This window comes from Harpia harpyja, chromosome 17 (genome assembly GCF_026419915.1).
Source record: "Harpia harpyja isolate bHarHar1 chromosome 17, bHarHar1 primary haplotype, whole genome shotgun sequence".
In the NCBI taxonomy this organism is placed as follows: domain Eukaryota; kingdom Metazoa; phylum Chordata; class Aves; order Accipitriformes; family Accipitridae; genus Harpia; species Harpia harpyja.
Window position 1 is genome coordinate 11,200,565 of NC_068956.1, and position 15,635 is coordinate 11,216,199.

The window sequence follows — 15,635 nt, forward strand, 5'->3', positions numbered from 1 at the left end:
ATCGTAATGTGAATTGGAACGCATTAGCTCACATCTCAGTGAAAGAATTTTAAATTTGTTTCACTTCATATTTGCAAGAGGTCACAAACACACATACAGATATATCACAGTTCAGTCTATGATGGTAACTTATGGAGCTGTAATAACTAGTTACCAATTAAATCAATCACCAAGAATTGTATGAAATATTAACTATTTAGAGTGGAAATGTGTGTCTCTGCTTCACTCATCTTTTTTATTTCATGCTTAAACAACTTTATTTAGTACTGATTATTCAAATCCATAAAATAATTTTTTTCTTCAAATCTTCTCTATGGTGCATGCAACTACAGCAAAGAATGCACAGCAAACATTATGAATGTTCAAAATATCCCCAAGAGGCAAAGACATATTAATATCATTTTACATATAAAGAGGAAACTTTTAAGCTCTAGATTTTCACTTTTACTATAATTTTAATTTGTAAAGGTACCTGCATTATTTTAATGGTCTTGTGTAATGTACACACACACACAAAGTATATCAAACCATAATGAATATAAACATCTAATTAGTTTGTAAATATCAGTAACAAAGTGAAAAAACTAAAATGCACTCATTTCCTTTGAAGAGTAAATTACGATCAAGTAAGAAATTGAGACCGCCTATACAGAAATATATGCAACTGTGTAATGCTATTATCTAAAAATATCAAGCAATATTTTTATGTTTTAAAGGTACAATTCAAATGAACCCTACATTATATGCTCTTGAATAAAAGAAGGAAAAAAGTTTGGAGTTCTTAAAGATGTCATTAGTAACAGCCAGGGATTCAATCAAGCACAATGCTCTGGGCAGTTCTTTAAAGGTTCACATCAGAAGTCAGTGTTCCTACTGCTGATGGAAATTTAAGGAGCTGTCTAATGTGGCATCTAATGTGGCAGAAAATAATTACCATACATCAATTCCCTACCTATAATTCAATAAACTACTACTACCAAATGGGAACCCTTCCACACTTTCCTGAGGCTCACAGGACTCTCATTTGGGATTTTCTGGCTACAAATACACACCCACGTGCTGGGCAGTACATGAGCAAATCTAATACAACTGGGATACATATCAGACCCACTGTACGTGACTTGCATTTCCCCACACGCAGTAAATGCAGTCTGTCCCAGATGGAATATACAATTTAAGAGCAACAAGCTTAGTATAGTGCAATCTGATTCACTAAGCATGGGTTTTTTGCCCAAGACTTGTAGGCATCAAACAATCCCAGACAAATGGCTGATCTTCTATGACGGAACTTCCAGATCACAAAAGGGAAGATGTCCAGATACACTCAGAAATATGGCAGCTAAACCTCTGCATCAGTCAGTTCACAGTTTGAGAAACAGTCAAGAACAGTTTGAGAAATGGAGACTCACAGTCACTAGATCCACATATCCCATGCGTGAAGACACATTTTTGCAACATAATAGGAGTTAAAGGTTTTCCTATTCAGCTCTTCTGGCAGTGGTAACACAGAAGCAGGGTGTATTCTGGTTTAATGCAGTGCTGACAGTTCCAGAAAAGGAAAAAGATTTGAAAACTTTCCTGTGTTACATTGATGACAATCATTTCAGATTAATGGCATGCTGGTTTGGGGTTGGTTTGGTTGGGGTTTTTTTGGACATTGGAGGTGTTGTTTGTTTGGGTTTTAGGGTTGCGTTTTTTTAGTTTTAAGCATACAGTAACACTTGCTAAAGTACGTAATTATATTAGTAACAAATAAAGCGTATATAGTAATTTCCCAACAGTTTAAAGACATTATGACCTACCATTCCCAGAAGCCTCCTTGGCTACATTATTAAAATATGCCATGTGGAACAAAAGTGCTATCTTGCAAACTTTGTTAGTGTGAGATGCAATCAGAAACCCCTTAGAAACAGGAAAAAGTGAGTAAGAGATTTTAAAAGATCCACTTTTAAAACCCAAATTTTCAGTGATAAATCTATTTAATTGACACCTTTCAGGAAACAATGAGGAACTGAGGTTCATTGTCAGAAGGCCATGAATTAAAAAAATATTCTTAAATTTCTATCCTTTTTCTTACCATTTCCATCTCTGTCAAGTCACATCTATAGACAAGTTTGAAGCAGGAAGAATAATACATTTCTAATAAATGACTGTCCTCTGTGATGCCAAAGGAAAAGAAGGATGCTGAATAGGTTTCTATTTTTACACACTCATCACCTAAAACTGAGCTGCTGAATCATTATAATTATAGTATCATCATATTATTAGCTGAATATTAAATTATTATATAGCATATTATGATACTAGTTATTATTACAGTATTGTCTCACTCTATTTAGAACTGAAGACATTCTTTTAATTTGGGAAGGTGCTAAGTGTCCCAAGTAGCAATCATTATTCACCAAACTCCCCTTTGAAGGGGTTGTTGCGTCCTCAACTTTTGCCTCATTTGACAAGAAAAATTAACCCTTTTCATATCAACATGGGAGATTACTGTTTCAACAAAAACAACTAAATAACAACAGGAGTAATAACAGCAGGAGTAAAACTGCCGGGTGTCCCATCGTCTAGCACAGACTCAGATTTTTTGAAGTCAGTAAAAAGCACTTACCACACCAATTCCTTCAAAAGCAAATATTGCAGTCCCAAAAAACAGTGGGTATTTCTTCCAGCCAACCACAGGAGGCAGTTTTCGAGGATCTACTATATCCTGAAGAAACAAAGCAAAACAGTGCTACGTAAAGCACATTAGCTGCTCCTACAATTTTGATTGTTGTGTTATGCTATAGGAGAGAAAACTCAGTACGTGTTGACAGTGGTGTATACATTGCTATTTGCAATCCCTGGTTTTCCTCCCAAACTTAGTCTTATATACACATTTATAGCCGTCTTCACACACACACACAGACAGTTGCAGATATATTTATTCCAGGTTCATATTACTGACACTAGAAATACTCACATTCAAAGTATCACACTGGTGTATATGAGTGAGCATCAATTAAAACAAAAGGGAAAGCTCACACCTCAAGCTTAATCTTCTGCAAACGTATGCTATTCTCAGAGTATTGCATTTTTTAATCTGCTTTCATACTGGACAAATATTCTTCGTAACCATAAGGGACAGTAAAAGAAAATCTTTTTAATACAAGCTGAGTTCCTGCAGAACAATTAATGACTATGTCCCCCAATCTCTTCTGTGTAACTTCTCCTGCCTCCTCGCCCAGCCAATACCTCTTGCTGGCTTTTCTGCCTTCATCCCCATCCTCCACTTCCCCCTTGTCTCACAACACTCATGTGAAAGCTTTTTCAAACAATAGTGGCACTCACCACTTATCTACACCGTGTGCAACAGTGTCTATCACTTATCACTTTTCAAAAATCATAAGAAAGAAAAATGTAGAGGTTTCTAGATGTGATTTTTTTCCATTATGGAATGCCTCCAAATATGAAAAACAGCAGCAACCCAGAAAATGCAGCAACTATTCAACTTCTCAGGAGATGGAAGTCTGTAATATGTATTCTTAACGGGTAAGTCTTAAATTTTTCCTGACTGTACTGGAGAAACACTAGAAATAAATGTTGCTGTTGAAATTGTTCTTGTGTTGCAACAAAAAGATTGACCCAGATTAAAACCTTGCAAGTTCTATGTGCAACCCATAAAAATTCACATATTCTTCCACTCAAGGACTCCAAGACGTTACAATACATATTTTTATTAAGTGCAGCAATATTACCCTTTCTTTCAAAAGTACTGTAAAAGTCTGGTTTAAAGCATGTCTCAAGTATTAAGGCACCTCCTTAAATTAAGATGCCTCCATTAAATACAAGATAATTCTGCCTTTCAGAAATTGTCAGTCAGTATACATCCATCAGAGACCAACTGCCACATGCAACAAATACAACTTGCCACACTAAAAAAAAAAAAAAAAAAATAATAAACTTTTTTTTATACTCACTCTAACAATATACTGGTAAATGATCACCAGGCTGACAGCCATGGACAGATTGGCAAGCAACGAAAGAAAGGACAGGTTCTTAAGGTCACGAATAAAGACCAGGAGGATCATGAATGGCAGGAAACACAGCATATATATGCGTAAATCAGTACTCCTTTTCTCAGAAGAACTGCTGGTGGTACTGACATTTATGGGAGTAGTCTTGTTTTCCAAGAATCCTTCATGGACCTGTAGAAAAAAAAAAAAACAAAACGTGTTGAACAGTGGTAGCACTGAGTATACGGTCACATCGGTGTTTTTCTATAGGAAAATTTTTCCCTCTGCTTTACCTGCTGAGTGTCAGGCATTTGGGGATCCCTGTACTCTTGGTGCAGAGGGGAAGACAAGGCACTTTTAGCAAGTGTTTCATCCTTAAGACAGATGATGAAGTCAGGACCTGAAAGACCTGAAAGTGTCTTTACCCCACCAATGACTAAAGAGGAAATCCACATGAGCAGTTGAGATCAGATTCCTTTCAGAAACAGAGAGTTTGGTAAAATTAATGTAAGCCAGATAGATCTAGGCCTAAATATTAGTTTTAATTTTCCTGAGGAGAATAAAGGGGTTAGATGACCAACTGCTATTGTACCTGAGTTCAGTGCCTAACAATCTTATGCCTTTGCCATGTGCATCATAGCAGCACACATACAAAATAATATTAGAATATGAACTCTTTCTTTTAATTCAAATTATTTTATTTTTCACTCTTTACTCTTTTATTAATCAATGTTAACTCAACTTTAAAAACCATGAGCTCTGAGAAAGTTGAGAGTCCTGTATCCATTAAATTGATATAAATTAATGCCTATAGATAAACAATAGTACACAATGTAAAAGTGTTATTACGTAACATTACAATAGCTGTCTACGGTGCAGTTCAGAAAACTGAGTTTGGCACTATTCACAACTCTCATTGCTTCTTTTGGAAAAATGTTAATGTGGCCATAACTGCCAAAATTTGTTTTGTGGAAATATATTCTGTGCTATGCGCACACCACAATCAAAACATCAAGAGCTGGTGGTTATTCTGCTTGCTGCAAAATGGTAATAGTTCAAATCCATTTGTTTTAAATCCGATCATGCCTTTTCCCTAGGAGCTTATCCTTTCCTTTTCCCTTACATTGCATTCACCATCTTACAAATCAGCACATGACTGTGCTTAATCCGTCATGCTGCAGAAAGCCTTTAGCTTGATGACTATGAAAAGATACCTAGACAATGAAGAAAAAAAAAAAAAAAAAAAAGTTCCTTATAGCACAAAGAGGCTTAAACAAAAATGGGAAATCAATATCCTGGACTTATAGCGGCCTTCCAGTACCTAAAGGGGGCCTACAAGAAGGTCTGAGAAGGACTTTTGACAAGGGCATGTAGTGATAGGACAAGGGGTAATGGCTTTAAACTGAAAGAGGGTAGATTTAGATTAGATGCAAGGAAGAAGTTCTTCACTGTGAGGGTGGTGAGGCACTGGAACAGGTTGCCCAGAGAGGCTGTGGATGCCCCATCCCTGGCAGTGTTCAAGGCCAGGTTGGATGGGGCTTTGAGCAACCGGGTCTAGTGGAAGGTGTCCCTGCCCATGGCAGGGGGGTTGGAACCGGATGATCTTTAAGGTCCCTTCCAACCTAAATCATCCTATGGTTCTATGAATATATAACAAAACAACTGAAGACAATACTCTGACTCCTAAGTACTGTTGGGCAACCAAGTCCTATAGCACTTTCTTAAAACTTAATATAGAACTGAACTCACAGAAAGACTGTATAACCCTACACTCCCAGGAAGTGTACAATGTAGCAATTCTTAAATATTATTAATCCTTGTCACAGTTCACAGGCATGGTCCCAAGACTGATTAATTTATGGGCAATTCTTTCAATGTGGTTTGTTCTTTAGGATGCCAGTTATCATCTGTGCAAGTGAAATAAGATCATAGATCCTGCCTCAAAAATCCAAACACGTTAAGCTGTTACAATGAAAGGAGGAAGTATTACCATTACACTCTAAGTTTTTACGTAGCCATGGCAGTCCTAACCGAACACCACAATTACCAGTACTTAATGGCATCTATTTTATTTTATAGGTCACAGTAACTCAGGGCTATTAATTTTTTACTTTGAGGAAGAGGACGAAGTGGAGAAAAGAGGACAGGCTGGAGATACGGTAGGCAATCAAGGCATCCTTTGCACTATGAGACTTTCATGAGGCAGAGGGAGTTAGTTGATAATGTAAGACCAACTGTATGTAAACCAAGTCATTCAAATTGGCAAGTTTGCCAAAACTCAGCCTTCACAAGTCTAGGAGAAAAAAAAATTGCACAATTCACTTTATGTGCATTGTTTCAAATAATCCACAAACTCAGGAAGACAGAATTAACTTAAAATTCTTTTCTCTGTAACAAAAAGCACTAGACAGATTTTTTCGTTATGAAAAAGGGAAAGATACAAGATACAATTCTGCAACCACATGTTTTCCAGAAATCTCACTTTAAATGACAAGAGAGGACACCAGTCATTATGGAAACACTGATCATTTCCACCTTGCAAGAATCTTAAGTGTCACTTACAAGATGTTTAACATCTGTTAGTTTTCATCAAGATAATGTTTTTAGAAAGCTATGAAGAAGACCTAAATACATTTAGAACTGAATTCCAGTGAATTCATGCAGCTACAGTAACTCCACTTTGCCAAGCAATATGTCAAACACTTAACCAAATTACTTCCCTAATGCCACATGAAGTAAAGCTCTCTGTAGAAGTTTCTATTTTAAGTGTGGTGGGAAAGCAGGAAATACAGAACAAGCACTTAACAGCCTTTTGCTTTTGCAACAGTCTTGTGTGTTTACTTGCTTGCACGCATTCACAGGTAGCCAGAGCTGCTCTGCCCACAAGGACACATAAGAGGTTTTCTAAGAATGACAGTGTGATTTGAGCATGGAAGTCCTGCTGAAAACCTCTGCTACAATAAATATTTAACCTAATGTGCCTTCTATTTACATAAATGTCTGTAAGCCTGATGAGCTATTTTAAAAAAAATACATTATTCCTAAAAAAATAACTGCAGGCAGGATACAGTTCACGTTCTAAAATACATTTTTACAAAACCGCAGTATAAAACAGCTTCTACTCAAATCATTTCAAGAATTCAACCACTTCAGTTTCTCTTAAGACAAAGACATTCTATTTTTGTACACAAACCCCAATAAAAAGTTCCTAAAATTAGAATTTTCTTTTTTTTCTCTATTAACACCACCAAATTCCAACTAGATAGTCAACCAGAGTTTACTGGCTAATATGGCTGGAAAATGTCGTATACAATATTCTATATAATTCTATTCAAGACTAGGTCTACTGTGATCACATACCCTGACAATGGGCTTAAGATCAGATCATACCTCCACGTTATGTTAGGTAAGAGCGGTCACACGAAATAGCCTTTATAACTATCTGCCTTTTATTTTCACAAAAACATGAGGAAAGCACAGAACATACTACAGCTGCACACAACCTCTCCACAACCATTATCAGATGAATGAATATCGATGCAGAATTAGCAAAACACAGCCAGTTAAAATTATCAGACTGTGACACCCTGACCCTAGCTTCCCACCTCCCACTTGCATGTTTCAGATATGAGTTATATTCCTACAATAAACCACAACACTGTAGTCTGCTTTACAATACTGTAAGCATGGTACCTCTTCTCCCCACACTCTTCCCTGCCCCAGCATCACCAGAGGAAGGAAATGGAGGCCAAGTGGATTCTCAAAAATGTCATGACATGCAGGAGCCTGCATCAGATCGTGTTCCTTGAAATACAGTTTAAAGAAAGAAGCCAGGGCATCAAAGACTTTCTAGCTGGGAGGAAAGAAAGAAAAAAGATTAAATTCTGAACCCGCTCAGCACAGATTAATATTTTGAGTAAAGCAGATTTGCAATCACAGCTGTCCTACTCTCAGCTATCAAAAGCACCTACTTCTTGTACGTTTTTAACCCAAAAGCTGCAATTCTAGGTCTGGAATAAATGTCAGTTCCACAAAATTCACAAAGTCTTCCTGCTGCCCCTTCTCTCTCCCACACCATCTCTCATTTGAGTCACTTTGCCTTGTCAAGCCTCCTATCTACTACCCAAAACATTGTATTCTCAACAGTCTTCTCCATCACCTCATCCAAAAATGGAGGTTTGAATTCACTGAATCATAGAATAATTCAGGTTAGATGGGACCTCAGGAGGTCTATAGTCCAATCGCTTGCTCACAGCTCCATCAGCTATGGGTTCAAACCAGATTGTTCCTCGCCCCTTTGTCCAGCTGGGTCTTGAAAACTTCTAAGGATAGAGACTGCACAACCTCTCTGGGCAACTGGTTCCAGGTCAGAAACTCCCGTGTTATTTTATGACCACTTTCTCTCGTCCTCCCACTTGACCTCAGTAAAGAGCTTGGTTCAATTTTCTAGACGACATCTTTGCAGTCCTGGGGGGGCTGCTTTTAGGTCCTCCAAAAGCCAGCTCTTCTCCAAGCTGAACAAACCCACTTTCCCCAGCCCTCACAGGGCAAGTGCTCCAGCCCCAAGCATTTCAACAGACCTCCCCTGAACTCACTCCAGTTTGTCAATGTCTTTCCAGTATTGGGGATATCCAAAACTTGACAGAGTACTCTAGATGTGGTCTAACAGATGTGAAGTAAAGGATGATAATCACTTCCCTCAATCTACCAGCAATTCACCTGTTCATACAACCCAGGATGCTGTTGGTTTCCTTTGCTGTCGGGGCACACTGCTGGCTCATGATCATGACCTCTGAGCCTGACCATACAACCAGCTTTTTTTTCCACAGCTAGTTGTCTGTCTGTCCATCTGTCCATCCACCTGCCCATCCATCCAACCCATAACAGCCTGACTTGGATACAAGGATATTGTCAGAGACAGCATGAAAAACCTTGCTAACGTCAAGGTGACATCTAGTACTTTGTCATTATGTACAAATGCAGTCTTTTTTCTTATAGAAGACTATCAAGTTGGTCAGTCCCTTGGTAAATCCATGCTGACTGTTTCCAGTCACCTTATTCTCCCTCAAGTGCCCAGAATATGCTCCAAGAAGACTCAAACCCTGATTTTCAAAGGGATTGAAAGGAGGCTGACTGGCTTGTAATTCTCCTAATTATTCTTTTGGCCTTTTATGAAGGTAAGTACAACATTTGCCTCTCCTTGGTTCTCAGGGAAATCCCCCACTCTGTATTGTCTTTCAAAGACTTCAGGTTTCTTCCAGCACTCTCAGATACAGCCCATCTGGTCCCAGACTCCCTCTTTTCTCTTCGTTTTCAGAGCACAACAGTGACGCTGCTTTCACCAGGCTTCAACAATATAAAGCAGGGTAGTTCCTTACTCTTCCCATCTTTGTTCTGTGTGGTCACAGCTGTCATTGTATGACGGTATTTTGTAACTCTACTCAGAAAATGGAACAAACCCCCTAGTGAGATGTGACCAACCCTAGAGGATTATTCTGCTATAAGTCTTTAGATAAATAAAAAAAGAAAATCAGAGCCCTACCTGAAACAGCCCTGTTTCCTGAAGCCTATCCTATGGAGCATTGCGGCTTTGTATAGAGAAAAAACACATGAAATGGTTAGTTAAGTTCTGCTTATCCCCTAATAACTGCTGAAACTGCACACACTTACCCCAGGCAGAGTATTTTAGAAATCAGCTTGCCATCAGATGAAGAGGTTACTGTGAACTGTAACACTGCTAAAGACAGCAGTATTGCCTGGGCAAGGAGGAGGTTCCTGAAGTTTACTCTTCACTAGCTATTACTTGCATGCAGCAAAATGTGAAGCCCATGATTTCAAAATTAATAGTTCAATTTATTAAAAAAAAGAAACTTTTGGAAGTTTCAGTTCAACTGTTGACTGTCAAGCTGTTTTCATTATGTCCATTATACACAGGTTTTTGCATTAATAAAATACTTTGGGGGTGAATTTTATTTACACATACACACACGTATATACCATGTAACCCATATTATGGACACGGTTATACTGATATAAAGCGCAGGAAGACAGTTTATTCCCTTTTGTGGCTATTTATACCTTTAAATCAACTTCACATCAATAAAGTAGCTTTAACAACATCAGTCAGGTCAGTACTACCTACAGGTTTAGGCATGCCACAGGAAATATCCATACCACAGAGGTGGATTTTGAGACATGACAGGATAGTGATTTTGTACATTGACTCAGAAGAGGCACACCAGATAAGATCCAGCAAAGGTTAATCTTGTGAAAGAGCTAAACAAACAGGCAAGAGTGACTGACGAGTGGAAGAAAGCTGAGTCAGAAAGTAAAATGTAAAAATTATAAAAAGTAAGGATCACTATTCTCCCTCAGAGTAGAGCAATTGGCTGTGGGAGATTTGACAGTAAAAGCAAGAGGAAAACTCTAATGAAGATGAGATTATACTGATTTGTTCAGGTGCAGGCTAACATTACCATCACTTTGAAAGTGTTTTACTAGATTTTTTTAAGAAAATAATTAATCAGACAACACTTAAAGCTGTTCTAACAAGTAACAAAATACAAAGCAGCAGGAGGACTTCTGTTTTTTTTAAACACTTTCTCATATGCTGTTTAGCTTACTGTAAGCTTTACTGCTGATTGTGTTAGGACGAGCTATGACTCACTGTCTGTCTAACCTAGACTGCTAAATATTAGGATTAATATAATCTCAGATTCCTATTCTGGACAACAAGCACTTTCAATCTCCTGCTGCTCTCTGCTAGTGCATCACTGGCCCAGCATGACTGCCATATGCAAGAACAGCAAACATTATATCTGTCTTTTCCTAAAGAAAGCAACATAATCTGAAATTTCATCAGAATATCAGCCAACTTAGACAAATCTTTTCACTTATCCATCCAATGGATCTGTTCTTGAAAAAGGCGTGCATACATACATATTCTTTTGTACATGTCACAGAGCCCAGTGAATAGTGTTCAACTTCCAATCTGAACACACATTATCTGCATATTGTTCTATGCTTATCATGACCGTACCTTCCACAAACATTTCCCTAAACCACATGAGAAAATATCATTATGGTTTTAGAAAGGAAATACACAACCACTGAAGTCACTAGCCATAGTGACTACAAAGGCTAGTGAAGTCCCTGGTCACAAAGTGACTTCCATCAGAAGTCACTTCGGTTATTCAAGCATTAACTTACTCGATGGTGTGATGTCTGAAACAGCTTTCTTTACAGGAGTGCTTCTCCTAATGTCTCATTTACATACCTCAAGCGCAGCATCCACCAACTTCAGCTGTATCCAGGAAGATCAAACACTTGTGCAAATCTGGTTATCAGACTCCTTATGTCAGGCACTCAGAAAATGACAAATGCACAAGCAGTGACTGCAGAAAATTCAGTTCAACTGATAAACACACAAGAACTCTCTCAGAAGCAGGAAATAATTGTTTCCTTAGTCTTTTCAACCAAGACCACTGTTTTCTTGTCTGTATCCCAAAACTCGCTCTTTCTGTCACACAGTCTATGGACTTTTTAGCACCTAGTGGGATCAAAACAATAGTCATTGAGCTCATTGGTTCCTTCTAACTCCTTCCTTACTCAGCTTGGAGTAACAGCCAGTACAACAGACAAGGCCAGATCTGGCACAAAACCAATATTTTATCAGGCAGAAAAATACTATATTGTAATCCTGTAATTTGGCATGAAAAGGCCAGAGAAATGTTTCACAGTTCATTTCCTTCTGGTATTTCGTTGTTACTCAGCATTCAACTTTCCAAACTACACATTTTTCACACTTCTAATTTTATGTCCAAATACAATTTCCTGAGGGTGTTGGTTTTTTTTCTTTCCATTTTACAAAAACTGGGGGGGTGGGTAAATCAATATTCCATTATGTAGCACCCCACTCATGGGTCATCTTCAAAATTCTAGAGATCTAATAAAGTGCTCCCACATAGCAAGGACTTGTGTGGCATTTTTTAGCTTTGCCAGCAAACAATGAGAAAAGAACACTTTTCCAAAGAACTCAGCAAATACTCACAAGCAAGTTAATAAATGCCAAGACGCTTGACTTAAGGTCTTACTTTGCTTTCCCTGCTTGAGCAACAGAACCATGGCATGAAAGGGGACCATGCTCTTTTGAGCACAGATCCTTTTTCCTATCCCAGTGTGTTCCTGCTCCAGTCTTGCTTGCAGTCAACCCTCAAGCTCTTTGTTCCAGTTTCACCATTCTTCTCCAATTCTAGACACCTTCACCCATAAGCCCCTTATTGCATCCTGCCAGAGTTAACCAGAACTCTCTCCACCAACCTAAGTTTCTTTGGTGCCCCAGGAAAATATTCCTTAGGAAAAGCTTCATTTGAAATGTGATATAACAAAATAGGGTCTTGTATCACAAAGTGATTGGAAAACACTAATGTAATGCAGCCAACATTGTTATAATCCCACAGACACTAATCAGAAAAGATTTAGCACCAGAAGCTATACTGCATATCCATTAGTGAGAAGCGTACATCAAACATTTCACAGAATTCAAAAGATGAAATAAATATTTAGACTCACACGCACCACTGTGTGTCTAACTAAATATTCACCTCAAAGTAATCTGGACTGTCCATTCATGTGCCAGAACCATTTTAAAATGCTTTGTCACATCTTAGTTCTCTGAAACAGTAAATAAAGTGAAGGAAGAGACTATTAGTTTGGGTTGGTACTAGTTTTAACTAAGAATAACAAAGAAAAGATCTCAGTGGAAGTTCCCACTGGTGCCAGTGGGTTTAATCTGCACATACCAACATGCAAACATGATCAGAAGAGTATGAAGCATAATGCAGAGGTATTGGTCAAGGAGTGGTATTAGTAACATTTTTGCTGTTTTCCCTTTACCCTAGTTCTCCACTCCCCCAATCCCTCTGTTCACCTTCCTCATCCTTCCACTACCCCAATTAAAGATTTAAAGCAGTACCAATTTGTGTTCTTTGGTGCCCTCTTCGGGACAGATTTCTGCAACAGAAAGTTGCCAGGAGGAAACCACAGACTTCTCCCTACCAGAAAAGAGAGCACAGAGCAATCTAAATCAAATACACTTGGAAGTGGAACTTCTGAATTGCTGACGACTTCAATTCATTCACGGGCTACATATCATGGGTCTCTGCAGCTACTGCTTTTGCAGCAGTTGCTTTCCTGTAAGATCTTTCAACTCTTCTTCAAGAAAGCAGCAACAAGTTTCTTGAAAAGGTTTTGGGTTTGTTTTTTTTTTAAAAATCTACAAATGCCAAGGTCAATAAGTGTTCAGTCTCATCTTTTGCTTAAGGTCAAAACACATATATAGCAACTGGTTGATCAGATACATATTTGATAGGAAAGGTTTTAATTAGAACTTACGTTACAAAGGATGCAATAAAAATCCCCACTTGAGAAGGCCAGCAAAAGGAGGACATCAGATGTAAAATAGGATTTTTAGATATTGAGATAGACTGTGACAGTAGGACTGTAGTTTTTAAGGTTGGGGGGTTTTTTCTCTCCCAAGACGCAAATTACAGTGTATCCAGCTTCCAAACACACAAATTCGCCTCATCTTGACAGGATCTTCATCCGTAGAACTTGGAATACTTTTTAAACACAATATAAATACTCATCTACAAGGGAAGGAAAAAAACATACTATCTTCTGTGTACTAGCTTCTCAAGGGGACACTCTTCTTCCTAATTAAAGTAAGTTAAGCTATGCCAAGACACCTTTATTATACCTTTTGGGTAGAATAAGAGTCCATATGGATGTTTAATGCTCAGTAACCTGCCATACCTTATTCCTCACCCACTTCACTAATTACAGAAGCACAGATGTTTAGACAGAGGCCCAGAATCATCTTCATTAGCTTTAAGTCAAGTGACTAACCATAATCTTATGAGCAGAAAACAAAGCAGAGTACACTGGTAGAGTCCTGGCATCTCAAAAAGCCCATGGAGGAGAGAGCACCACAAGCTCAAAGTGCCTGTGGCTCCTGTTTGAGCATCCAACCTGTGCTGGCTGACCTCCTGTGGACCACCTGCTCAGACACACAAACTGCTGGCTGCAACTGCTGAGTGTGCAAAGAGGAAGGACCAACAGACACCAGGGAGCCCGTCAGCAGAAAAATCTCCACTGATGAGAAAAAGAAGAGCTTAGAAGGACTGGAGAATGAAAGACAAAAAACATGAATGAAAGTAGGAGCAGCTGTCATGAAAGTGATAGGCATGGTTTTGTTTGCTTTTGTCAGTGATGGATGGTTGTGGGGGAGAAAAGGCATAGTTGGGTTTTATGGAAAGGTTTGGGGGTTGCTTGGGAGGTGTATACGCATTTGTGGTTGTGGGGATTCATTTGCAATTTTTAATTGACTTTTTCATAAATATGGCATGGTGAAATATTTGATTTTTAGACATCCTTAAATAAATCAACTTGCACAAATGAATCACAGTATTTTTCTAACAATTAATATCCAATCTATTTAAAAATCTATAACATATTGAAATGTGTCTGTATATGTTTAATACTACATATTATACATGTAATAGTATTTACAGTAAAACACATGAAATGCTCCATGAGCAGCGCTATTTAATATTTTCATTAGTAACACACATGATGTAGTAAACAGGGTTTAAACATCTATTCCAGATGGAAAGTGAAAGAATATTGAAAAACAGCATTAAAATTAAACCATGAGAACTGTTAAAAATCAGTCCGGTAAGGAAAAATAAAGTATTCTATAGGTAAGCAGAAACCATCTGTACAGAAAGGAGAACCAGAAGAATTGCCTAGAATGCAGCTCTGCAGTGAAGGATCAGGAGATCACAGTGGATCACAAGTCAATCATGAGTTAGCAATGACATGCTCCTGCAAAATGACCATTACACTGAAATGTCAAGTCTGGAATATGATCTGTAAGACCTTTGAAATAACCTTTCAGCTCTACTGGTCACAAGCAGAACTTCAGCTAGAGTAGCATAACCAACTTCAGGGATAAAACTTCGAAAAAAGACAGAGATGTGACCAACTGCAGAGCATTCACAGAAAAGCAAGTATAATTATCAGATTTTATCATGCCTCCCCTCTAATAGGGGAACATATTCAAAAATATAAAAGGTATCCACAAATAGAAAAGAATAAATTACCTATAGCTAGAACATGAAATAAAGGACTTACAACACCAATAAGAAATTTTAAGCTTCTACAAAGAAGAAGCTGTCTAACAGATAAGAAAGCATTGGAACTGACTACTGGAGGAGGCTGCAGAAATTTCAATGTCAGGCATTTTTAAAAACAAAAATCAGAATTGGTTTAGGTACAATGGATTCTGTGGCAGATGAGACCATTCTAGAAAATGGAAGGGACTAAACAAGAACCTAAGAAAGATTCCAGTGACATGAAAAGGGTAAAATATGCCCAGGAGGTTGGAGGGGAAAAAAAGGAAGTCACCAGAAAGCCTAAGGCGGGGGGCGGGGGGGGGGGAATCAGGGACGACTGGCTCCTAGAACAGTTTCAACCTTAATTTTCTATCATTTCCACAATTAATTTTTAAATTCAACAAACAAATCAGTAGTCAATGAAGCCACAAACACTTGCACAAGATCTGAATTTAGTTCACCTTGC

The 15,635-nt window shown here is 38.2% G+C and overlaps 1 protein-coding gene across 3 annotated transcripts in view; it reads right to left on the reverse strand.

Moving 5' to 3' along the window:
• The window catches only part of SLC36A4 (solute carrier family 36 member 4), a 122,243-nt gene that overhangs the window by 84,795 nt on the left and 21,813 nt on the right, over positions 1-15,635 (reverse strand). For all 3 annotated transcript variants that reach the window (XM_052812786.1, XM_052812787.1, XM_052812788.1), the window contains 2 exons: positions 3,960-4,187; positions 2,612-2,710 (listed from right to left, as the gene is read on the reverse strand). In XM_052812786.1, coding sequence (XP_052668746.1) covers positions 2,612-2,710; positions 3,960-4,187 — 327 coding nt within the window. The remainder of the gene's footprint in view (positions 1-2,611; positions 2,711-3,959; positions 4,188-15,635) is intronic.